Source organism: Nesoenas mayeri, assembly GCF_963082525.1.
Source record: "Nesoenas mayeri genome assembly, chromosome: 1".
Classification (NCBI taxonomy): domain Eukaryota; kingdom Metazoa; phylum Chordata; class Aves; order Columbiformes; family Columbidae; genus Nesoenas; species Nesoenas mayeri.
The window spans coordinates 210786649-210813794 of NC_137541.1; the positions used below are offsets into that span (position 1 = coordinate 210786649).

Here is a 27146-nt window from a genome sequence, read left to right on the forward strand (position 1 = left end):
AATTACACAAATCAATTCCTTTTACTCATGTCAGAGAGAATTTTTCAACATTTTACTGTCCTCTGTTACGTTGGCTTATACATTAAGTACCAAAGTTATTTAGAGATGTAAGCAGCTAGTCAAATCTATCTTAAAAAAAAGTATACATTCACGCCTCTACAACATTTTACAAAACAACTCTAGATTAATGCAATTTGATTCCTTTCTCAGAAAACGTGACACTGCAAATACAGTGTGATAAACTTGAGAATTTCTGCATTATGAAAAAACTTTGAAAAGAGGACAAGAGTAATTATAACCATCAGTAAGTAACTGCCTAGACTGCTTTTGTAAAAGCTGAGTTTTACTTTGTTTTAAGTCAAGTTCAGGTAGTATCTGTACAGAAGATTCCGAAGAAAGAGAAGATTAAACTATATTAAGACCAGCCTATCATACTAGTGGGTATTTTATATCATCTTATATTTGCTATTTATTACAACATCATAGAAAACAACACATGTTGAAACAAGCCGCATTTAAAACAAGTTCTCAGAGTGAAGGGTAGATTTATACTTAAAACTTGTATTAGGTTTCCAATAAGAGGTTTAAACACAATTTCCATCAAAGACTAAGAAAACTGCTCTAGCTCATGCAACCACAGCATTAGCTCTAGGTGAGGCACGGCAAATAAATTAGTGTTAATGCACAGAATCCCAGAATGTCAGGGATTGGAAGGGACCTGGAAAGCTCATCCAGTGCAATCCCCCCATGGAGCAGGAACACCCAGATGAGGTTACACAGGAAGGTGTCCAGGCGGGTTGGAATGTCTGCACAGAAGGAGACTCCACAACCTCCCTGGGCAGCCTGGGCCAGACTCTGCCACCCTCACCAGGAAGAAGTTTCTTCTCAAATTTAAGTGGAACCTCTTGTGTTCCAGTTTGAACCCATTACCCCTTGTCCTATCATTGGTTGTCACCGAGAAGAGCCTGGCTCCATCCTCCTGACACTCACCCTTTCCATATTGATCCCCAGGAATGAGTCCCCCCTCAGTGTCCTCTTGTCCAGCTCCAGAGCCCCAGCTCCCTCAGCCTTTCCTCACACGGGAGATGCTCCACTCTCTTCAGCATCTTGGTGGCTGCGCTGGACTCTCTGCAGCAGTTCCCTGTCCTGCTGGAACTGAGAGGCCACAACTGGACACAATATTCCAGGTGTGGTCTCACCACATTCATAATAAGCCAGGCATAATTGGTTTAGACTCTTAAGAGAAATAGAAAATTCAGTTGTTCCAGTTTCTACCTGCATTTCCTTCTGTGCAATGGTCTGAATTTCTATTTGAACGAAATTTTCTGGCTTCAGCTCCATGCTGAACATCTCTAAACATCCAAGCATCTTGCAGGTCATTTGTTGTGTCAACCAGACTGCTACACTTCATTAAAACAATGTCAGACAACAGAAAAGCTCACCGCATTCCTAAAGGTAACAACTCCGTGATAAAACATTAATTCTTTAAATCGTGACGAGTGTAGCTACCTCATTTGTTAACTAATTAAAATACAAACCTGCAAAGGTTCAGCTTCTGTCTGATAAAGAGATAGGTATTATTAAAGGTTTTTCAAACAAGTTGGCTTGGGAAGGCACCATTTAGCTATCTATTTCTAGATAATATCAGATTCCACCCAAAATCAAAATTAGTGCTTTTGTCTCTTCAGAAAAATAACAATATCCTGCATTTATATGCAAAGAAGAATAGCCCATTTCCTATACTAATTCCTGTAGCAGTATTTAGTGACTAATGGTACACAAACATATACATTTAATTCCAGTCAGAAACCACAGAATAGCTGGTCTATATTTTTGGAGGGGGGGAGCTCAGAATGACTTCAATTGCGAACTCATCTGTTCATCATTTCCCATTTTGTTTTCCCAGCCATATCCATCTTGTTTGAAGACGTGGCAGCAGTCTCAGAGCTCAGCCTACGTTAATAGAATTCAAAACACTGCCACTTCAGGACACGATATGCATATTATGTTATACATACATACATGTTATGCATATTCAGTGTAGTCGAGTCTACACCGAAACCTCCATCATTTTCGCACTTTCCTTGGTCTCTGCTGCAGGCAACTGCTCTTTTATGTTGTATCTATACAAGAGGTGGACACAACCTCTGTGTAGGCTCATGTTAAGGCAATTCAAGAGCAATCTTAACTTGTTTTTCGGAGGTCTTTCTTGATGGCATCAAGCATTTAAAAGGCCATCTGCTGCGCAAATGTGAAAAGCCGCAAACAAAAATAGAAGCAAAAGCGTTCTTTCAATCAAGTTCGTACCATTGGTGAGAGGCCAAGCTTTTACATAAGGTTTTCGGAGGATGGCAAGCGCTGGGACAGCAAAATAAAATACAGGTTTTAATAAAATGACATAGTTAATTGTTTTACAAGATCCTGGATGACTTTTCAGAGTGCGAAGGAGCACTGGCTGGGATTCAGATGACTAAGCACTGCAATAATGAAAACAGAAAGTGTTGTTATAATGCCTGTTGCTATATAAACAACCTTGGGGGATCAGTGAAATAATGCCTGCTGCTATATAAACAACTGTGTGTGTTTATACCTTTTGGGGGAAATTATACAATTTTACATTATTTGCGCTCTTAATACGTTTCTTGCCTTCGTTTTATTAAAGCTAGCGAGTCGTTCTCGCCCTGAAGAACTACATGAGTTTACCGAAAAACCCTTAAACTTCATTAGTAAAGCTCACTGTGGTATCAATTAGATGATAATGATTAGATGTGGTATCTTTAGATGGCGTATCTCAAAATTAAACATTAAAAATGCACTTTTCATATTTAAAAGACTGTCACGGTATACAACTAGCAGAGTTTGGAATTAAATGTAAGCAAAGATTTTATATATATATATATATATATATATTTTAAGGCTTCTTGGCGAAGTAGGGGAGGATAAAAAGCAACGTAGCAAGCTCTGTGATTATAACAAACCTTCACGTCCTCAATTCTGCTGTCAGAAGGAGAAAATATATAGGACTGCCACAGGAGCGACAGCCCCCATCCAAACGCAAAGAACAGCTCAAATACACAGCTATTTTTACGGAAACGTTGACTTCGACCTCCTGCCTCCCTCTCCCAAGCGGATTTCAACGGTGTTCAGAGGTCCACCCTGGAAAGCAGATGTTTACTTTGCAATTCTTCTAAGAGCGCTAAACTAGGAAGAAAAACAAGTTACAGCGACATCATTGAAGACCCGTGTCCTTCATTAATCCACTGGGCACCCATGTTAAAGTTCCTTGAGCTGCCCCAGCGTGCTTAAGTAAGGCTTTATTAAAACCGTCTTAAAGGCCTCCCAGCACAATTTTGATTTAGCGATAATAATGAAGGCACACAGACAGCGATCAAAACACTAACAGGAGATAACAGCTCCGCTTTATGCTGTCGCTCCACAGGCTGCTTACAATTAATACTGTTATTTTTAAAACATGCTTAGTCTAAAACAGCCCAATTTCTCCTCATTTACAAAACAGAGGTTGTTATCAATATATTTTCATCACTAACAGTCGAGACGCTGCAAAATCACTGGCCCAAGACCATCAATGCTACAGTTAGGAAACACTGATCTCTACGTTATGGCCAAGTGTCTGCAGAAATTAGGTTGGTCTGGAGCTCCGACTCAGTTCTTACAAACTGCATCAAATTCATATGGTCACTTTTCCTCAGTCCCTGGATCTTCCTACCCCAACACAGCCTGTCTCCTCTCCTCTCCTCTCAGCCTGGGGAATTTTAGTTCACATCCATCTGAAAGGCAAGGGAAATTCATCCATGTAATTTAAGTACTCGAACAATTCAGAAGCGAGCAGGGAAACTACATTCCCTTCTGATAACAGATCAAGTTCCCTTCTACCTTCTTTGATTTCCCTTAGAACTGTATTAAGCTGCTTCTTCCCCTTGCATCCACCAAAATACAAAGTTTGATCATTATTCAAACACAGCAGTAGCCTGGACGCCAACGCTCGGCAACGTGTAATATTCTGCCAAACATTTAAAAATGAGAAGAAAACTACTTCGTAAAACCAAGACGTGATAATAGGCAATATTGAATACTGGATTTTGGTTTCACAGTAATAGTGTTTATTGGAGATAGACCACAAGAAAATAAGGAAATAGGAGTACGTGTTTGAGCACATGCAGAAGACACTGTAGAACTAAACATTTAGATGAGCCAAAAGCCGCGTTTCCTCCAGGACTCTCTCGCTCGTATTTGTGAAACCCTTCCTGAGAGTCAACACAATTCCCCTCCGGAGGGGTCTCCAACATGAGAATTCGTTGTTCGAGGCTGGTGTCCCAGTAAGGATACGGGAAACCATCGTCAAAGACAGGCTTACATAAGTAAACTATTCCTATAAAATCCCGTGGTTAGTGGGTTCGTTATAAAAATAACATATATGGGCCCCCTTGCCCATAAAGGTGCCTCTCATATACTGTGACTGTTTTATAGAAAACAACATTACAAAAAAAAAGCAATTTAGGAGATAGAGCAGTTGCTGGCTTCAGAAAAGCTTCCCCAGCGAAGCACTCAGATAACTAAAACCACGTTTACTGTTAATCTTGCTGCATTAGAGCTTGATGAGATGAAACTTTACAGCATAACCTTTCCAGGTTCAGGTCAAAACTTCTTAAAACACCTCGCTATCACCAAATGACGCTTATTGGATTATAAGACATGGGCACACTTACTTCCTATGACCTCATCCATCCCGAACTTTTGTAGTAGAATAATTACACCAAGAACAGAACAAAAGGTCAGACGCGCAAAAGCCAGAAGGAGAAAGACAAGTAACATTTTGTACCGACAACTTAAAGGTGATGTTTTATTTATGTGTTTATCTCCTGAGGAGTGCACAGGTAGGTACAGAGAAATCACCCACCTTGTGCTGGCTGGAAATCAGAGTGAATACAGCACAGAGCCCATATTTCATCAGGCCACATGGCCATATTGGGGCTATTCCATCAGTTGTTGGGGTGGACGAACATCCATGCTGACCAGTATTAAGCCTGTGAACTCGTCCCTGCTAATGATGAGGTTTTGATGATAGTTTAGAGCAATACAAGAAACATTCAAATCTTTTTTTTTGGAAATTTGCATAGGGTGCTACTCAACTCCTCCTCCATTTCTTCAATACCTCTGTATTTTGATAAATCAACTCCAAAATCCAGCAATTTTTACATCTGGCATCCATGCAGCTTTACCTCGTACTTTACGATGTTGCAGGAATCGTTTCAGTGCGCACAAACAACGCAAAGTTTTGCAGCTATTCGTTCTTTTATGCCATTTTGGGAAAGCCCTTGTTTTAAAAATGGGTGAAATGGAGCTTTTGGCAGTTTTTCTAAAGCATTTATTCACGTTTGTGACACCTGCTCCTTCAAGAGAAAAGGTTCTTGCTGTGTGAAAGCATTACTCAAAAAGCATGTGATTCAGCCTATGGTACAGGGATTAAATGTAGGAAGAACATGAGGATTTTCAGCTCCCAGTCCCATGATTTACCTATGCTGGTAGGTATCTGTATCAAAACTAGCGTGGTCAGCAGGACAAGGGCAGTGATCCTTCCCCTGTGCTCTGCATTGGGGAGGCCACACCTGGAGTATTGTGTTCAGTTCTGGGCCCCTCAGCTCAGGAAAGAGATTGAAGTGCTGGAGCGGGTCCAGAGAAGAGCAACAAGACTGAGGAAGGGACTTGAACACAAGCCCTATGGGGAGAGGCTGAGGGAGCTGGGCTTGGTTAGTCTGGAGAAGAGGAGGCTTAGAGGGGAACTCAGCACTCTCTACAACTACCTGAAGGGCAGTTCTAGCCAGGTGGGGATTGGGCTCTTCTCTAGGCATCAGCAATAGGACAAGGGGCCATGGGCTTCAACTCTGCCAGGGGAAATTGAGGCTGGAGATTAGAAAGCAATTCTGTGCAGAGAGAGTAGTCAGGCATTGGAATGGCTGCCCAGGGAGGTGCTGGACTCACCGGCCCTGGAGGTTTTTAAGCTGAGATTGGCCATGGCACTTAGTGCCATGATCTAGTCAATGGACTGGAGTTGGACCAAGGGTTGGACTTGATGATCTCTGAGGTCTTTTCCAACCCAGTCGATTCTGTGATTCTGTAACCATTATTGGGCAAAGGAGATTGATTTCTAAAAAAGATTAAATTTTGAATCAAATGGTGAAACCTCTCATTCATGGAGTATAGAATCAGTATTTTAAAGTAAGACTTGTTTCGTATCAGGATAACAGCCTAATTCAGTGAACAACAAATGGCACTAAGGCACATCAATATTGGAAATCTTTTCTCATACAATGGATGATATTTCAAACTTAAAAGCTGAGGTCAGGGAGCATTAAACCATGGTCTGTTCAGCAATGGCAATCCTGAAAACAAACTAGCAATCTATATCTGCTAAATTGAACCAGAGCTTGTTTTTTTTTCTATTTACACAATATTAACTTGAAAAATATCCACATGAATTACACACAAGGTGAGCAAAAAAAGATACAATAATAGCTCCGTTAGTGTTTCCAGTCTCTTGAAAAACAAAAGACTTTAAAGCTCTGGATTTCCAAGCATTTTGGACTGATCAAAAAGTAAATGAGCCAATACATATCAGACACTTTTACTCCTTTTGTTGGAGAACAACTTGCTCCTAACTTCAGCCACAGGATATAATAAGCCTGAAAGGCATTTATGGATGATTAAGCAGCTGTCATACCCAGAGCTTTCAAAACAGGATTTGTGACCTGATGTGCCAAATCTTGCGCATAGAAGTATGAGACAAACTCTGCCTCACGGACCACAAAACATACATATTAAACTACACCACAGAAGAACAAGAGATGTGGGTGGATAAGTGACAACAACAGCAGCTCAGGGAAAAAAGAAAAAGAAATCACAGCGTGTCACTTCCTTAACACTAATGACACATAAGAACAATCCCAGGTTCCAGTATAAGTTGGGGAATGAACTATTAGAGAGCAGCGTAGGGGAAAGGGACCTGGGGGTCCTGGGGACAGCAGGGTGACCATGAGCCAGCACGGTGACCATGAGCCAGCACTGGGCCCTTGTGGCCAGGAAGCCAATGGTACCTGGGGTGGGTTAGAAGGGGGTGGTCAGTAGGTCAGAGAGGTTCTCCTGCCCCTCTGCTCTGCCCTGGGGAGACCACACCTGGAATCTTGTGTCCAGTTGTGGCCCCTCAGTTCCAGCAGGACAGGGAACTGCTGGAGAGAGTCCAGCGCAGCCACCAAGATGCTGAAGGGAGTGGAGCATCTCCTGTGTGAGGAAAGGCTGAGGGAGCTGGGGCTCTGGAGCTGGACAAGAGGAGACTGAGGGGGGACTTCATTAATGTTTACAGATATATAAAGGGTGAGTGTGATACAGGGAATTGACAATTAACTAATTAACACTTAAAGAACTAACCCTACCCCACATCACTAAAGACACTTGGAGAGCTAACCCTTTAATCCAGATCACTATTGCCCAGCCTTGCTTAGCTCTGTGTAACTTATTGTACAAAAAACAGGACTTCACTGACGCCTTGCAAAGATGATAATCCTTGGGTGCATCCTTGGGTGAACTAGATAACAGAAACTTGGGCACAGGACAGGAGATATGCCGGTTTTAACCAGCTCATCAGTCTGAGACCTAACCAGCTCATCACACTGGACCAAAGGTGACCACGTATAGAGAAAGAGGACCCGGGTTCACGATCACTGTGCAGCTGCAACCAGAAGGAGCCGGAGGTGGAGACTATGGAAATGGTCTCCTGGAACTCAGTGTAATAAGAACCGCCTTCTAGGAGAGAGGTTATGGATATGTATAGGCGTTCCTAAAACTTTCATGAATATGTAACATTTTACTGCATTTAACCAAGTTCACAGCTACTGTAATTTTACACATGCATTAGGTGAAATGATTCCCCGTGTGTCCGGCGTCATAAATAAATGCATATCTTCCTTATAACCTCAAGGGTTGTAAGGTCATTCCACGCCTCAAGTGTCACGAGGATGGAGCCAGGCTCTTCTCGGTGACAACCAATGGTAGGACAAAGGGCAGTGGGGACAAACTGGAACACAGGAGGTTCCACTTAAATTTGAGTAGAAACTTCTTCTCAGTGAGGGTGGCAGAGCCTGGCCCAGGCTGCCCAGGGGGTTGTGGAGTCTCCTTCTCTGCAAACATTCCAACCCACCTGGACACCTTCCTGTGTAACCTCATCTGGGTGTTCCTGCTCCATGGGGGGATTGCACTGGATGAGCTTTCCAGGTCCCTTCAACCCCTGACATTCTGGGATTCTGTGATTCTATGAATAATTTTTACGCAATAAAGCAAGTGGGGTTTCGGGAAACAATACGCATTTTAGCATGATGGTTTTTTTCCCACAACAACATGGCAGAAAGTGAGAAGGCTCCTGAAGGATGAGAAAGACTCAGCAATGAGGTCCAGGGATTTCACAAGTGTTAACACTTTATGTCTGAAAGTCAAGCTTTGTGTGCAGAGCACACACCTTACTCGTCAGGAAAAACTATACACCACATCTTTTTCTGACACTAACACACTGTGCCACGGCTTGATAACAGACTTCCCACTTGCCTATCTCTTCCAATTTCAAAATGTAGTGCTTATATATACTACAAAGCAGTTTAACTTGGCAAATCACACGTGTTTATGTCAGCTTAACTATATCAGGAAACCATTTTCCTTTTGATTACTACATTTTAGTTCTATTTTAAACACATACTCATTTTTTTTTTTAAATCTAGCAGGCTGACGAGTGAACGCACAGAGACGATGACAGCTACACAGTACACAAGTGATCTAAGGCACAGAGCATGCTTGTGGGGGGTGCTCCCCAAAATAAGTTTGGAGAAGGGACTTCAGGCACAGCTGGTGGTGCCACCTCTTCTATTCCACCCAGCCACGTTGTTCACCCCACCTCATCTGCTCCGGACTCCGCTGCAACCCGAGCAAGAAGCACCACCTCCAATGCTGCCTGGGTTCAACCTGCAAGTCATGGAATTATAGAACACTTTGGGTTGGAAGGACCTTCCAAACTCATCCAGTCCAACCCCTACCACGAGCGGGGATATCTTCACCCAGACCGGATTGCTCAGAGCCCCATCCAGCCTGGCCTGGGATGTCTCCAGGGATGGCATCGATGTAGGCTGGGGATGGAGGGATGGAGAGCACCCCCAGGAGAAGGACTCAGGGGTGCCTGGGGGTGCAAGATTGGCCACGAGCCGGCAACGTGCGCTTGCAGCCCAGAAATCCACCCGTGTCCTGGGCTGCATCCCCAGCAGCGTGAGCAGCAGGTGCAGGGAGGGGATTCTGCCCCTCTGCTCCGCTCTGGTGAGACCCCCCTGCAGTGCTAGTCCAGCTCTGGGTCCTCAGCACAGGACACACATGGACCTGCTGGAGAGGGGCCAGAGGAGCCACAGAAATGATGCGAGGCTGGAACAGCTCTGTTGGGGGACAGGCTGAGAGAGCTGGGGTGTTCAGCTGGAGAAGAGAAGCTCCAGGGAGACCTTAGTGCGGCCTTTCTGGAATTAAAAGGGGCCGATCAGAAAGATGGGGACAGACTTTTGAGCAGGGCCTGTTGTGATAGGACAAGGGGTGATGGTTTTAAACTAAAGGAGGGGAGATTTAGGCCAGACATGAGAAAGAAATGCTTTACAGGGGGGGTGGTGAGAGCCTGTCCCAGGTTGGCCAGAGAGGTGGTGGATGAACCATCCCTGGAGACATCCCAGGCCAGGCTGGACGGGGCTCTGAGCAACCTGAGCTGGTGAAGATGTCCCTGCTCATGGCCGGGGTGGCACTGGGGGAGCTGGGAAGGTCCCTTCCAACACAAACCATTCCGTGATTCTACACTGCAGTGATCAGTACAGCCTGGGGCGCCAAGATCTGCCCCTCCACAAGTTAACATTGGCCTTTGCTGCCAGGTACTAATTGCCTATGGGCAAGGACAGGCAGGCTTACATCTGAATGAAAGAGTGACTGTTGTTACAGCTTATCCAGTCTCATTTCAACCTATTTTATCTTGGCATGGGAGATAGGAAAGGAAAAAAAAAAAGCTTTCCAACAAATTTGCAGAAAACATATGTAAATTCCCCAATTCTAAATGATCTGGCTGGGTATCAGCCCATTGCTACCCTAGGAGACTCTCAGGAATGAAACCTCTCCTAAAAGCTTTTGGCTTCACGCAGCTGGAGAAGGTACTTTGTGGTTTTTCAGGTGCAGTCCCTTCCTCTTCACGTTAAAATGAATGCTTGGCACTTCACGAGATGAAGACTCGACTCTGGCTTCAACCTGTGCTCTTTCAAGAACACTTTTCCCTCTGCAGTTAAACTGGCCCCAAATTCAGACAGTGCATTCTTTCTGAACGGTACATTTTATGATCTGAGCTTAGGGGCCTCATAAAAGATGTAGTGTGCAAGTCACAGTATCTTACGCTCAAAGGGTCATAACCACCGCATCCACACCGATACCCATAGAACTCTTAAAGACACTTCTGCTCCGTAGTGTTTATTGCCAAAGCAAATTTCTAGCCCTGACATTTCTGCCGGTCAACTTCCCACGGAAAAGTTTAATAGTTTCTATTATAAAGTTGATTTTCTCACATGTTTGATAGTCTAATAGAGCCAGAAACTGAACATCTTGCCTCACGCCACGTTTAAGAGCTGAATTTCAGCTCAGTTTCTTATACATTGCACTAGTACATAAGCATTCAACTTTTATTCCATGCAGCTATTAGAAAGATATCACTACGACTGCAATTAAAATATGTCAAGAAGTATTTTGTTTTTCTTCCGTACTTCTGGGAATGTTTCTTACCTCACGCACTAAACGAGTAACTGAACCAAAAAGCACCATTCCCAGGAGAGCATCGTGGGCTGATCAACATCTCTAGCAGGTTACACAAAGGATGTAAATGTTTTCTGCCACCATGTGGTCACAATAATTCTGGACAAAAGATTGTTCTGAGCGATTCCTTTTCGTGTCAAACAGCGAAGTTCATCTGTTGCTAATGACTCTCAGATGAAAGCTGAGTGATCCTTCAGCCAGGGCTGAGTAAACCATGCAATTGTGAATAAGAATATCAGACTAACATCACTCAACAGTTGTCTGACAAAACAAATTAAGGCTGGATCGGAAGAAAAGCTTTGCCTTGTCAGGCGATTGTGAGCACGCATTTGATGTGAACGGAAAAAAACCCCTTAATTTATGCAGTGTAACAAATCGGAAAGATTTCACAAAAGCTGGAAGCGATGCCTGGGAAGGTCTGCTCTGCCTGCCACCAACTGCAGAGCCACCAGCGATGAACTGGGGTACGATTAGACACATTCACTCCTTAGCTTCTGGCCCTGGGGAATTAAAGAGTTGTAAAACAGCCCAAATTCATTTCACAGAATCACAGAATCACAGAATAGACTGGGTTGGAAAAGACCTCAGAGATCATCCAGTCCAACCCTTGGTCTAACTCTAGTGTGTTTACTAGATCATGGCACTAAGTGCCATGTCCAATCTCAGTTTACAAACCTCCAGGGCTGGTGAGTCCAGCACCTCCCTGGGCAGCCATTCCAATGCCTGACCACTCTCTCTGCACAGAATTGCTTTCTAATCTCCAGCCTAAATTTCCCCTGGCAGAGTTGAAGCCCATGGCCCCTTGTCCTATTGCTGACTGCCTGGGAGAAGAGTCCAATCCCCACCTGGCTAGAACTGCCCTTCAGGTAGTTCTAGAGAGTGCTGAGCTCAGCTCTAAGCCTCCTCTTCTCCAGACTAACCAAGCCCAGCTCCCTCAGCCTCTCCCCATAGGGCTTGTGTTCCAGTCCCTTCCCCAGTCTTGTTGCTCTTCTCTGGACCCGCTCCAGTACTTCAATCTCTTTCCTGAGCTGAGGGGCCCAGAACTGAACACAATACTCCAGGTGTGGCCTCCCCAATGCAGAGCACAGGGGAAGGATCACTGCCCTTGTCCTGCTGACTATGCTATTTTTGATACAGGAGAGGATACCGTTGGCCTTCTTGGCCACGTGGGCACACTGATTGCTCATTTGATACCCAGTTTTGCAAGTCTCCTTTCCACTGCCAGTAATTTAGGCAAGGACAGAACGTTGCTATTTCTGATGCCATGTCCGTCAAAGCCAGATGGAGGCGGTGACCAAGGTCACGGCAGCAACAAGACTCAAAGGGTCTCACGGCGACCATAGTTCTGGCTTATGGTTCTATAGGGAAGCTGGGCTGAGTCTAAATAAGAAATCCAGAAGAGACAAATTAACTTCCACCCCTCTCAGTGGCTTGCAGAAATACCACATCATTTGATACTTAGAGCTGCAAATAAGTTGACTGTCCCAAGCAAGAACATACCTGCAATAAATCCCCATCTGGTCAGGACCAGAAGAAACTACCTCTACAGCTATAAAGCAATTGTTTCTTCTCCAAGCAATCTTGCAATTGGATGAGGAATAGGGGCTGTCAAGAGACAACCTCTTGAATACCTAAAGGAATTGGAAGTTTCATGAACACTATGCTCATGCTCTCTTCAACAGCTACATATCATATATATATATAGGTTGGAAATAATAACCAATAAAGGAAAGAAACCATGTATATCAGCTTGTATACAACTTTGGGCCAGGTGTTCTCCAGAAGTGACACTGCATGCTCACTAAGGACCCACCTCAAGGAGGATGGTCACTAAAATAAGGATCATCTCTTCATATGCAATGAAGAACCTACATTGAAGTCAGGCCCAAGCAATCAAGGATCTGGAAATGAAGGAGACAACAAAACCAGCTTCTTTCCTTCTTTCTACAGGCTTGAGATGTGAAACTCAAAGGCACTTCACTCTCACCTGCCCACACTCTAAGGTCATAAAAATTTGAAGAGCTGAGAGGAAAAAACCTGGAGCACCAAGACCACTGTTGAAGGACTTGCGAGAGCTCGACTTAGCAAGGTCCACGTCTATGGCTTAGCTGGGCTGTATGCTACATGTGTTATACATTCAGAGTGATAAGAACTCTCTGAGAGATGTCACCTCACCCACACCGTGTGTTTGCTTATCACCCACAAAAATAACCCCTCACAAAGCTTCGACCCATTCGTAATATTCATCCACTATAAGGAGGTTTTCACGGTGTAATCTCAGCTCCTCAACTGTGAAAACTAATGCAAAACTTCATTTAATTCTCCTACTAAAGCCTCATTTTCCTCAGATACTCCACACACATCCATAATTCAGCAGCTGTGGAGTTTGTGGGGCCAGTTACCTACCGGGTAATCTCCCTGTGCCTCGTGCTTTTGAGAGTCGAGTAATTCACTCCCATTTTTAGCAACCGTATTGTGCTTCACCTTTGACAATGCTCTGGAATGACAGTGATTCTTTTTGTTGTTGAAATTATTAGACATAAGTCAGTAATTTCCCTTCGAAAAAAATAACACATTTGTATATTTGTTAGAGTCAAAAAGCTGAAATCTTAACTGGAAATTTATGGTCTTACTTAATATTAGCCAACATAAAAAGCTACTCTGCAAAGGGAGGGATTCAATTTTACAAACAGAAAATATGGGGATTGAAACAATTTGTGCTCACGTACAGATGGAAGTTATTATGAACTCTCGGAATTAACACACATTGTTTTGACTTCGGAATGTAACAGCAAAGCATGTTTCTCCAAATAAATGCTCTACCAAGCTAGCGCTGAGCTGCTTCTAATTCCAGTTGAATTCTCCCGAGTGCAAGATGTGGTTTTCATTGTTATTATCTTGCTGTTTTACAAAACAATACCACTTTATCTCTGGAAGAGTTTTGATTTCAGTCATTTTACTTAATGTCAACCCAGTCTGACTTTTTCCGCACTCAGGTTTCTCTTCAACACCAGAACTCCAGGTAATCGTGAAAGGACACAAAAAGAACAACAGAAAAACCAAAACCACATATAAAAAGCTGTGACAGCAGGGAAGCTTCTACAAATCCTTTCAAGTATTTAAGTTGATACAAGTTTTTCTGGGCTCTCTGTTTCTCACCCACAGTGATCAAGACTTGCATGAATCACTTGAGTAAGGTGATGGAGACCCAAGTTCTTTATGTTCCAGTAGAGTCGGCATAGATTCATAGAACCTTTTCGGTTGGAAGAGACCCTCAGGATCATCGAGTCCAACCATAACTTCACTCTAGCACTAAACCAAGTCCCTAAGAACCTTGTCTAAACACCTTTTAAACCCCTCCAGGGCAGGTGACTCCACTGTCACACCTCCAATCTTCCCACGGCACCCAGAGGGAATTAAGCAAGTGAGCCTCATTAATCAAAACCATAATAAACGGCAGTTCCTTGAATTAAGGCCAACACCTCACAGGTTGTGATGGTCCAGAGATATGGAAGAGGCAGCTGCTCATTCTCCATCCAAACTTAATTATTTTCACGTATTGACATGAACTACGTGTATCTGGAAGCTTTTCTTCAAGCAGCCGTAAGATCTTCTAAAAGCTGCTTAAATGCAACAGTTCCAGCCTCCAAAGGAACGTACAAAGGATTCAAACAATCTCAGGTTTTTAGATCAAGTCAGCCCCTGAGTACAGAACTTTTGTGATGTGTTTCTGCACGTTATCTACCTGTTCTGCTTTCACAATGGAATTTCCTCTTGGCAGGACTATAAAAAGCTGCAATATTTGACCAAGGATATCAAAACAAAGGTGACTACAACAGTTTATACGGACTTCAGTAACACTTTCCTGATTAAATAAGTAGTAGAAGCGCCCAAAAAATTCCGATTTACTTTTATTATGTTTTTATACTCAACGGCACACAATCTCAAGCATTAACATGTGAACCACTGGTGTTGTACAAACCACTTCAAAGTCTGGCCACTGACGACTCCAGCTCGTACCAGCACCAGCGACCTCATGTAAATTTGGAAACTTTCTTTATACAAATACGTACTTAAAGTCTTCATTTACTTTTATGAGTTTAAACACATGCTGGCAAGTTCAGAAACCAACTGCAAGGGCTTGGAAGGCAACATGGGTGAGTGACCATGTGTTCCAGTGTTCGTAGGCATTTAGAAATAAGACAAGGGTAGAATCCAAATGAGAGATTTCAGCAGGTCTAACGGGGGTAACACCTCAGAGACAAGTCAAAGAGAAACACAGGAAAACAAGCAAAGTGGTGGCAGTTGCTACAAAGATACTACAGGCACAAGTGCCAACTAACCTGGGCTACAGACATAATGGAAAAGCGACCAACTTGGGCTCAATGAAGAATTAATGATTTAAATCAAGAAAGAAGCACAGAGCACTTGCATGAAATACCTGAACAGCAAACTCCAGAATAGGAACAAAACCATGAAAGGCTGAAAAGCAAAGTGAGCAGCATCACGACACACAAATTACAGAATGAACTAATGTATTTACATAAGTAGAGATTAGGAAAGCATCGATTTGATAGTTATTGAGAGAGAACGCTATCAAAGCATTTGAAGTAAAGAGTATTTAATCCCTTTTTCTCACTAGTCTTCCCTACAAAAGTGTGAAGAACTGGCTGCCATTACTAATACCAGCAACAAAGAGTCACAGTCTAAGTTACATTAACAGCTTGGTTAAGTGAATTTCCAAGATTAGCCGGACTTGATTAACTTCCTCTTAAGATATTTTAGCCTTTAAGTATTTCAGAGCCATTGGAGGTTATCTTCCAAAATACACTGAGCTCGGGCAAGATACCAGAAGTCTGGAAAATGGTAAATGCAATCCAAGCTTAAAAAACAAACAACACGAAAAGACCCAGAAGCTTCACTTCAATTTGGGGTAGGGAATGGGGAGAAAGTGGTGGAAGAGAGAACTGGAAAAACAAACCAAGCGACTAGAAATGAAGCATTAAAAATGATCCGATTTTTCAGGAATAAAAACTGTCAGACTAAACTAATTTCAAGCCTTACAAACAGGTTAGAAACCAAAATGTCATATTTCTGTTGGAATTTAAATAAATCTCTTGGCACTCCGTGGTGTAATACGCTCGCAAGCATGGGGGAAATGGGATATTGATGAGGTATGAATGAATACAGAGCAAGGAAATACTCTTTGGGTGCAGTTAAACAATAGTTCACTGCTGTAAATAGACGTGCTAGTGAAGCGGGAACCTGTCTGGGTTTAGGCTTCACCATAGTTCAAAACTTAAATTGAGTGAGCTGGGTAAAGAATAAGCTCAAATGCAGATTGCACAAAGCTGAGAATAAATCCTCCACCTTTGGTTTCCCATCTTCTAGTTACATCACCAAATCAGAAACAAGATTAAGAACAAAAAGATGCGTCTTTAAGGACACATTTGAGGTATAACAAGTGAAACGTTTATTAAATGAGTGACCTGCACAAATTTAGAGTAGACTATTTTGTTGCTGTGCAGAAGAGACTTGGGATTGCTGGTTGTGCTGAACCACAAAATTCACTGGTTTTGGTTGTTAAGAGGAACATAATGAACTGGAAAAAAACCTACAAGACCTGTGAAGCATTTTTCCCATCCTGCTCAGTGTTTTGAAGGTACCAGTTGCACACTGTACACAGTTTTGGGTACTGCACAAGAAAGACGTGGATTCAAATGGAGAATGGGAGATAACGAGCATGCTCAGAAATTAAGACATGACCCATGAGATAACACTTTAGAAAGAAGTTGTCGTCTTTCAACGCTTAAAAGTTTGCAAAGAGGAAGATAATTAAATGAAAGGATTATTATAACCTGATGATCATAACAGATTATTATGACCCTGCCCTAGGAAGAGGCAACAGTCGAAATCTCAAATACACATTTGTAAAGTTGTAAAAAGTTAAAACAACTTCTCATGCATGTGCCAAAATAAAGGATGGTATTTAGAATACATAAAAGCAATGAAGTAAGGAAGATTAGAGGATTCCTTTTTTTAATACAAAGTCACACATGGGCAAGACTTCAGATTTTCCAGCTTGTTGTGCTGGAACATCCTAACTACAGAGCTACAGCAGGATTTAAGACACAGCGTTGAGAATGACATGAATGAATCCTCAGGTGTGGCAGAATAAAGAGAAGAGAAAACATTGTGCACAGTGTTTGGAAAATTGTAAGACTCGATAGCATTTATTTGAAAGGGAAAAGATTCATCATTAGCTGGTAAGCTCTTCTCCAAGCACAATGACAGAAAGTCTCAATCACAAGGCAATAAGCGAAGACAATGATCTGAAGAATGTCTCTATGAGTTCACAGGTGTTGAGAGCAGCATCACAAGACAGCAAATGCACATTAATACCACATGGACACTGAGCAGATCGTACATACTCATTAAAAATATCCCCGTGTACCAACCTGTGCTATATTTTTGTTGAGAAGATATACTCCGTATTCAAACTGAAGCTTCTCCCCTCCTTTTGGATACAAAGGAAATCTGATGGGAAAGAGAAAAAAAAACAACATTTAAGGTGAAATTATTCAAGGAAATGCCAAAAAGCTACATGCTCCTTTTCTGAGGAGCTACAGATTTAAAAAGCCTCCTTGCTGACTTCCCCCAGGAACTCCCTCCACTTGGGAACCGTTTGCAATTCCCTTTTGCAGCCTTTTAAAATCAGATGACAAAATTCAGCTAATGAATTACATCAAGTATTTTAGGTTTATAAAGATGCTTTGTGACTCTTCCAGTGCTGCGACATTCCTCTCACTAAGTGAAGCATGTTTTAAGAAGCGTACAGCATAATGTCAGATCCCAACGCTATCCCGTTGTTTTCAGCTATTTGCATTTGGTTAGCTCGTTTCCAAAGAGAAATTATCTTTTAAGAGAGGTGTTCTCTTCTGATATAAAACGTTATCTTGTGATTCGAAGTGCACTGTTCTCTTCACACACAGACAACATTTGGAGAGTGGTTTCTTTCCTTACAAGAAGCTTCACACAAGCACCAAAGCCTCAAGTCATTTCCAGCATCGCAGGTCACTACCGCCCTTGCAAATCACAGTATCACAGTATGTTTGGGATTGGAAGGGACCTCAAAAGCTCATCTAGTCCAATCCCCCTGCTGGAGCAGGAACACCCAGGTGAGGTCGCACAGGAACATGTCCAGGCGGGTTTTGAATGTCTCCAGAGAAGGAGACTCCACAACCTCCCTGGGCAGCCTGGGCCAGGCTCTGTCACCCTCACTGAGAAGAAGCTTTTTCTCAAATTTAAGTGGAACCTCTTGTGTTCCAGATTGATCCCATTACCCCTTGTCCTATCATTGTTTGCCACCGAGAAGAGCCTGGCTCCATCTTCATGGCACTCACCCTTTATATATTTATAAACATTAATAAGGTCACCCCTCAGTCTCCTCCAAACTAAAGAGACCCAGCTCCCTCAGTCTTTCTTCATAAGGGAGGTGCTCCACTCCCTTCAGCATCTTTGTTGCCCTGCGCTGGACTCTCTCCAGCAGTTCCCTGTCCTGCTGGAACTGAGGGGCCACAACTGGACACAATATTGCAGATGTGGTCTCCCCAGGGCAGAGTAGAGGGGCAGGAGAACCTCTCTGACCTACTCACCACCCCCTTCTCATCCATCCCAGGTACCATTGGCCTTCCTGGCCACAAGGGCCCAGTGCTGGCTCATGGTCACCCTGCTGTCCACCAGGACCCCCAGGTCCCTTTCCCCTACACTGCTCTCTAATATGTAATTTCCCAACCTATACTGGAACCTCTGCCTGAGGTCAGAGAAGCAAAACTTTACTCTCGACAGCACTGAAATTGTTTGACAATCTGCATTAAAAGAATACAATTTTATGTGTATGTTCTAGTAATCTTTGCTTAAGTTCTCAAACAGTTTTAACATTTGTACGCTGCATTTCTGAGGATTGTGTTTTAACTCTTCTTTACCATCAAGAGGTCATGGGGTCATCGCGGTCAATGCAGTAATCTTTGTGCAATCTAAAAACCTACATTTATGGGAACATCACCATGAAATGAGCTTTTACCTTTGCAAGAATCGTATGTTCTGTAGCCCCTAATCAAGATGCTGAGCGCATTATCCGCACAAAACCCACATTACATCAGAAAGCCAAGTCTCCCTCAAATATAAGATAACAAATATAGGAGATCAATATCTACTAGAAACAACACACATTCTAGAGGGGTGATTACGCAAAGTGTATTTTATCATCAATCAGCCCCACAGTAGAGTACATTTGCAACTTTTAAGGAGAATTATATAGCGCCATTAAAGCTAAAAGGTGAACAGGTCACCATCACAGCAGATCGTATATGAAGACATCAGCTTCAAGTTTTATGCTATTTTCAAACTCACTAGGTCACTTCGAGTTGAGGAATATAAAAATTGCCGTGAATAGCGTATATCGAGCTCACCTTGCTTAATAGATCTATAAATTCAACTAGTTCCCCATGCAAGAAAAGCTTTCAAAACGAACATGTGCTACAGAAATTCCACCAAGCATTATTCTAAGTGTAAAATAGTAATCAAAAGGAATTCCTGGCAATATCTACAATTACACTACACTAGAGCAGGACTTTGATTTAAAGGATATCTTTACAATTAGCAGTATAAAACTAACTCAAGCTTGACAATAAAAGCGCCATTAGGAACACAAGTCATGTTTCACGAGGAGATGGTATTTCATTAAGTACCGTGTATTCTATCATTAGACACAGAGCTTTTCAATATATACAGCACAGGAAAGAGGATAAAAACTGGTTTACGGTGCTTGCTACCATCTCTCACACACAGTTTCTTTCAAGTGGTAAAGATCATGCTTTTCTGCTTATTACGTCGGTCCTGCTTATTTGCTAATATTCACATTTCTGACCTCTAATTTCCATTAATTCATCTTGAAACACTCTAAACTACGTACATCCTCGTGTCAGCTTCCATAACATCATCATTCACATCAAAGTCTTGAAAAATGTCAGTGGATGTCTTTGTGTGTGCATATTTATGACTCGGAGAAAAATGTTACCCACTTTGATGTTTCTTTCTTTGCGCGTTATCTCACTTGCCCATTACGCCTGGTCAGAAGCAATAATGTTAAAGAAGAGGGACCACGACATTTTACATCGTGTTTCATTGAGTATAATCCAATGCAACTTGAACTGCTGACTCCCTATGTGAAATTCTTCTTGCCCGCTCCTTAGAAAAGCACGACTGTGAGCTCAACCTCTCACTTGGGCACACTGCAAAAATGTTAACTCCGCTGTGTATGGTTTTAGTTTTATTTGCTCCAAAAATACATTCGAAAACTACTATTTTAGTATTTTTATAATCACGAAGCACTCAATAAAATTTAAAACGGCATCCGCCTGCCCATTCTAGTCCAACACGTGCCTTCCTTGTTTCCATTCTTGCTGATACATTTGGGAAAAATATCATCAAATAATATCATCAAATCGCTTAAAGCAGAATGCAGATACTTACACTAGGATGACAAATTTAAAGGAATAAGTGTGTTATGCTTAGTGGAAAGAATAAAAGAAAACAAATAACAAGCTACAGGTGGTCTAGCCTGACTTAAGTAAAGCATTTGACACAGTGTCCCACAGCATCCTCACGGCTGAACTGAGGGAGTGCGGTCTGGATGATCGGGTAGTGAGGTGACTGTGAACTGGCTGAAGGGAAGAAGCCAGAGAGTCGTGGTCAATGAGGCAGAGTCCAGTTGAGGCCTGGATCTAGTGCAGTGCCTCAGGGGCAGTGCTGGGGCTGGTGTTATTCAATATGTTCATCAATTATTTGGATGAGGGAATAGAGTGACTGTCAGCAAGTTTGCTGGTGACACCAAGCTGGGAGGAGTGGCTGACACGTCAGAGGCTGTGCTGCCATCAGAGACCTGGACAGGCTGAGAGTTGGGTGGGGAAAATTTAATGCAATACAACAAGGGCAAGTGTAGCCCCAGGTTCCAGTGTAAGTTGGGGAATGATCTGTTAGAGAGCAGTGTAGGGGAAAGGGACCTGGGGGTCCTGGGGACAGCAGGATGAGCATGAGCCAGCACTGGGCCCTTGTGGCCAGGAAGCCAATGGTACCTGGGGTGGGTTAGAAGGGGGTGGTCAGTAGGTCAGAGAGGTTCTCCTGCCCCTCTGCTCTGCCCTGGGGAGACCACACCTGGAATCTTGTGTCCAGTTGTGGCCCCTCAGTTCCAGCAGGACAGGGAACTGCTGGAGAGAGTCCAGCGCAGCCACCAAGATGCTGAAGGGAGTGGAGCATCTCCCGTGTGAGGAAAGGCTGAGGGAGCTGGGGCTCTGGAGCTTGGACAAGAGGAGACTGAGGGGTGATCTCATTAATGTTTACAGATATCTAAAGGGTGAGTGTCAGGAGGATGGAGCCAGGCTCTTCTCGGTGACAACCAATGATAGGACAAGGGGTAATGGGGACAAACTGGAACACAAAAGGTTCCACTCAAATTTGAGAAGCTTCTTCTCAGTGAGGGTGGCAGAGCCTGGCCCAGGCTGCCCAGGGAGGTTGTGGAGTCTCCTTCTCTGCAAACATTCCAACCCGCCTGGACACCTTCCTGTGTAACCTCACCTGGGTGTTCCTGCTTCGGCGGGGGGACTGGACTGGATGAGCTTTGAGGTCCTTTCCAACCCCCAACACTCTGTGATTCTGTGTTGTGAAAGCATAAGAAGAGATCATCTGAGAGAACTCACCACGTTGTAGGAAACTTGTTCTGAGTAAACTCAGAACAGAACACTTACACACTGTAAGGAAACCACACACCTACTGCTAGCAGGCAGGAGTTATGAATAAATCTACTCTGTGAGGCTCCAAGTGTACTCTTGTAAAAATACATTGATAATTATGACTATGGAATATTACTTTTCAATTGTGTGTAGCCTTCTTAAACACAGCCCTAATACCGTAGATATTTTATTTCTATATAAAAAGATCACAGTGCTCAGCTGGCACACAGCAGTAATAATTTTAACAGTGACTCATAAAGAAGATCTTAGTTCAGAGAACATTAATTTGATGCAGGAAAAAACCACATTTAGTAACTTATAACAGGTTAACCCCATTTAGAATTGTTTCTCCACCTCGTGTTTCCACTGTACTCAAAGCTATTCTTGCTTCACTTAAGACATCTGATATGTCAGCAAAGATGCTCAAATTTAAATAAAGTCCCACTCTTAATTCAGAAGGTGGAGAACACTGTGTATAAGCGATCCAAAACTGCACACCAGATTGATTTTAACCAGATGGTCAATCTGTGCCTTTAAGATCTAAGAGAACATAAAGAGGATTCTCGACCTTAAAAGCTTACGTTTGTTTTGGAAGTTTTCTGTTTTGCTTATTTAATCCTGAAGGTCTGTAACAAATGCAAAGTTTTTATTAATTTCTTTGAGTCGTGTGTTCTGTTTTATAGGATTCACTGGGATATAAGTCAGAGGACCAGCGTTACTCAACTGCACCACGCTGCAGGAACAGAGGTAAATCCCTAATAAACCACAAAACATACACGTACATGACATTTTCAGATGCACAGCTCAGCCTTCCTTTCATGGTATATCACTTTGGACAAAACTTGTCGTATTCTACTTGTGATACCACAACGACAACAGTTTCTTCCATAGTGAATGAGAACATCATCGTGTTTGGAGCCACAAAACACACACGGGGCTTCGAACATTAATACCTTCAAGACTACAGTTTTCCTAGTCTCACACAAAGAGGTTTTGATTGCCATTTCTCATGGGAGACAGCATATGTGTACATACACGCACGTACGTACACATGTACATATGTGTATATATAAAAAAGTCAGTTACAAGGCACTCTTTATCATCTCTGAATAATCAGAATAGAGATGGCAACTTGTCTGCCTCCACCTTACCTCTGTCCCATCTCTCCTGCTTGGAGAGTTCCCAAGAATAAGCATCTTCTCTTTATCTGTGATCTTAATTTCAACAAGTCAACATCGACTGCTTTATTTCAGCCTAACCGCTGTTAATTACTGTCACGCTTCCTAAGCGGATCTCAGCTCTTCAGCTTAAACCTGGACCAAGAAAAACTGGCATGGAAGTTGGATATTAACAGCTGATCAAGAAACCCTTCATCTTCCATCAAAGGCACCTAATATTCAAATTGGATACTATTCTCAGTACCGAAATCTTCCATTTAATGCAACTGGATGCCACTAACCACAGAGCAATTCAAGAATGAACTGTTGGGTTTTTGAAGTACATAGGGCAATTGATTTTCAGTCTCTTTACATGAGAAGGTTTTGATCGTAGAATAATTTTGGTTGGAAAAGCCCCTCAAGATCATAGAGTCCAACTGTTAACCCACCCCTGGCACTGTCCCATGTTCTAAGAACCTCATCTATGCGTCTTTTAAACTCCTCCAGGGATGGTGACTCCAGCACTGCCCTGGGCAGCCTGTTCCAATGCCCCACAGCCCTTTGGGGAAGAAATTGTTCCCCACATCCAACCTCAACCTCCCCTGGCGCAACTTGAGGCCGTTTCCTCTGCTCCTGGAGCTTGTTCCTGGGGAGCAGAGCCCAACACCCTCCATGCTGCAACCTCCTTTAAGGTAGCTGATCATAAACAATGAGTAAGCAAACAAGTATGAGCAGGTCAAGGCTTAGGGTACCGTTGATCTACATAACCAAACATATCTATGTGTGAGAAACTCAAGGGAGACCAGCAAATCAAAGCGTGCACTCGAATATCTGAATACAGACCAGTGCAAGGCTAAGAGGAAGAATCTCTAATTTCCTTGTAAACTGCTCAGGCAAACAGGGGTGGAAAAGGAAGAAACCCCAGCTAAAAGGGGCAGCTAAGTGAAGTGTCAACATCGGTGTTATTTTACGCTGTAGACTCCATGTGAAAGTTTCTAGGGTACTAAGCCTCATTAAACCCTCCCAGAAGGGTCGTGAAAAGGGAAAAGCGAGGCGAAGGTTATGTGCTTTGTTCACATAAACTCTGCTGGGGAAAAGTAACCCCAAATCAGCCTTTTAAATAAAAAACAGGGCAGAAAGCTGACCTTTCCTCCAAGTTAAAACTATAGAACCAGCACCTGACCGTCAACAATGGAATTACGTTTTGAGTTCTTCAAGGATCTCGCTACACTTCAACAAATGCAAAATTTTATAATAGTCAGTTTGGATTTGCAAAAGAAGCATCATGGTGATGGGTATCAAGCTTATGGGTACCAAACTACACCATCAACAGGACTTGGAGGAAGCTGGTATGTTGGAAACAGCCTTTAGTGAGATTTTGTTTCTTCCTAATGATATTTAGTCACGTAGCGCAAATCTCAGACATAACAAGCACGCGGCTACACCTCAAACTGAAACAAAAAGCATAATCTTAGTACAGTAAATTGTATGTTTAAGGTTATGAAGAACATAGACACAGTACTCAACTGTCAACTCCGAACTGTCAAATCTTTCTGTAAAAAAATAGATGCATTTCCAATCAATATGGAAAACTAATGGTGGCTGGTTAACAGGATTTCCACTCCAGCTGAATCACTGAGATGCAAACAGCTCAACAGAAATAGCCTTAAACCAAGGCAGATTTCAATTTTCAGTTCAAGATGTATTCTGGAATACATCTAAAAACATTTGTGGTCTGGGGGAAGAAGGGGATGAGCACATGGGACTTTCAGTGACCACCTTTGCCAGCTCCAGGGGCCTGAGGACATTTCTATGGGCGCTACGACCGCTCTGCAACAATCCGATCCCAAAACTGCTGCATGTCCCGTGTCCCACCAGACATCGCTCCGTGTTGCTGAAAATACCTGTTCATCCACACGCAAGCAGATCATCTCAAAATCGTAAATCTAAAGGCACAAAGAAATCAAATGCATCCTCTCCACGGTAAGTTGAAACCACCTTGTACCTCAAAGCTATGGTAACATTTCCCTCTAAATAAACGTCATCCCTTCTTTGGGTTAGAAGATTGTCAGATTCACTTTCCAGCGTTGATTTAAGCTTTATTTTTTATGATTCAAGGTATAATATAACAAAGAAACTACGCTTATGTCTCACTGAAAACACCTGAGAAATTTCATGGGTAGAGACCAACAGAATCACAAAATGGACTGGGTTGGAAAAGACCTCAGAGATCATCAAGTCCAACCCTTGGTCCAACTCCAGTCCTCTTGCAATGACTTTTCTTTTTGATATTTACACTTTAAGGTGAGATGCCTCCAGTTTGGATCAATCAGGTTTGGTGCTTTCCTTCCTTATAAAAAGTATTAGTTCTTAATAAAAGAAAGGGTTTTAACCCCTCTCTTACTTACTTTCGAATATATGGACTGAACCACTGGTTTGGATAAGGCAGCACGGGCAGGAACCACAACTGCTCACTAATACTAATGTATTTAAAGATAAAAAAGAATTGGCTATAGAAAAAAGGCCTTTATGTTGCCCACAGATACGGGTTCTGGAAAGCCAGAGCTCTGTTTCAAAGCTAAAAATATGATAAGCCTAATTTCTGTGTTTTAAGCATTAGATCATCCTTCTTACACCTCAGAAATTAATAGTCAACTCTAAGCACTAAGAACTTCTTTTCACGGTCCCACCTCTTTCAGTTGACCTGAGACAAGAACTTATCAGCCATCAAGATCTCATTTGATTTTATATCCTCAGCTAATCCTTCGCTGGTTTACAGAGTAACTTCAGTGTTTGATGAGCCTGCAGTAAATCACCGCAGGACTCTGGGTTCAGTCAGATGGTAACTGTTAGGAAAAGCTGAAAGAATCCTTATTCCATACATTTAATTCAGACCTCAAGTATCTCTTATGAATTCAAGTCCAAACACATTTACTGTTGTGTTCTGTGATTTATGAACTCCTCTCTATCAAGAAAAATCACATATGTACTAATATATCGGTGGCCAATTTTTATTGTCTGTAGCCGCCTGTCTTTAATACAAACTATTTTTAAAGCTTAAGAAATTGCTTCATTTTTAACTGCTTTCACCTGCTTCTACTTTGGTATTACCCCATATGTTTTAAATCTTTTATTCTCTCTTCTGTTCAGATTTCTGCTATATCCCAAATTATATTAAAGTCTCAAAGTTTAATCTCTCCTTCAGAAAGATCTTTAGGGAAGAAGTCAGTAAAATAATGATTTTTACACATCAAATCTAGCTAGTTTCCACAGGCTGAAGTGCAGCACAATGTAAATAGCATATGGCAAATGTAAGTAAAATTCCAAATTCAGTTGTGAATTGTGTTAGATAACCTTAATTTTCAAAGGGATGCAAAAATTCAAGGACCGCTAATATTTGTTGCTTTGCGAGCTAAATTAACAACAAAGACATTTATGTTTTAAGGACACTGAATTACCACTGAAAATCAGAAACTTAGGCCAGTGACTAAATGAAGGCGCTACCACCGTATTTGCACCATATTTGTGTCCTCCTGACTGCTTTCTGCCCAACCGCATCCACCGAATTTGTCAAGAGAACAAATTTGACGTGGCTTTTTCCTTCACTTTTAATTTTCAAAGACAGTCAGCAGAAAGGCCGCAGGGAGATGATGCCGGAGCAGCCTTGGCAGAATGCAGCTGAAACCCAATTATTCACTGTTATACAGATAAAGAACCGATGTGATTTCTGTGGCTGTAACAGTGACTGGTGTGATAGCAGAGACTCATCCATCAGATTGCACAACACTACTAAAAAATGAGGCCATTTAAAAAACAATGATTTTCAAGCTTAAGCCCATGGATTGAACACTCTATACGAGGACAGAACTAAACAGCCCAATCCAGATAAGATAACAACCTGAAAAAGTCACAAGTTCTTGCTTGATGTGACTGAAGTATGAGGCGTGTACAAGAAGACGGTTTAAATATTTACTGAAGTTTGAGTTATTTCAACCTCACCCCCTTTTCGGGGGGCTGAAGGAAGGCAGGGGAAGAAGGAATTAGTATTTTCCCTCCAACTGAACCATGGCCTGTTTGCTCATTGTAAAGGAATGTTGCATCCAAAGGAGAAAGCTTGTGTTATTTAGAAGTACTGGGACCAGGTTTGGGGCTGTGACTGTCTCCCCAGGGAGGTGTCACAACCCCAAGCCTGACAGTGTTCAAGAAGAGACTGGACAACGTCCTCAAACACATGGTGTGAACTGTGGGGTTGTCCTGTGCAGGGACACAAGTTGGACCCAGTGATCCTTGTGGGCCCCTTCCAGCTCAGGACATTCTA

General features: G+C 42.6%; 1 protein-coding gene across 4 annotated transcripts in view; it reads right to left on the reverse strand.

Annotated features, from left to right (window-relative positions):
- Positions 1 to 27146, reverse strand: part of UVRAG (UV radiation resistance associated) — a 114783-nt gene that overhangs the window by 20316 nt on the left and 67321 nt on the right. For 2 of the 4 annotated variants that reach the window (XM_080339947.1, XM_080339948.1), the window contains exon 13: positions 17340 to 17418. In XM_080339947.1, coding sequence (XP_080196073.1) covers positions 17340 to 17418 — 79 coding nt within the window. Of the gene's footprint in view, positions 1 to 3694; positions 3789 to 17108; positions 17227 to 17339; positions 17419 to 27146 lie in introns of those variants that run through there. The other 2 variants (XM_080339950.1, XM_080339949.1) reach the window with 2 other exon arrangements.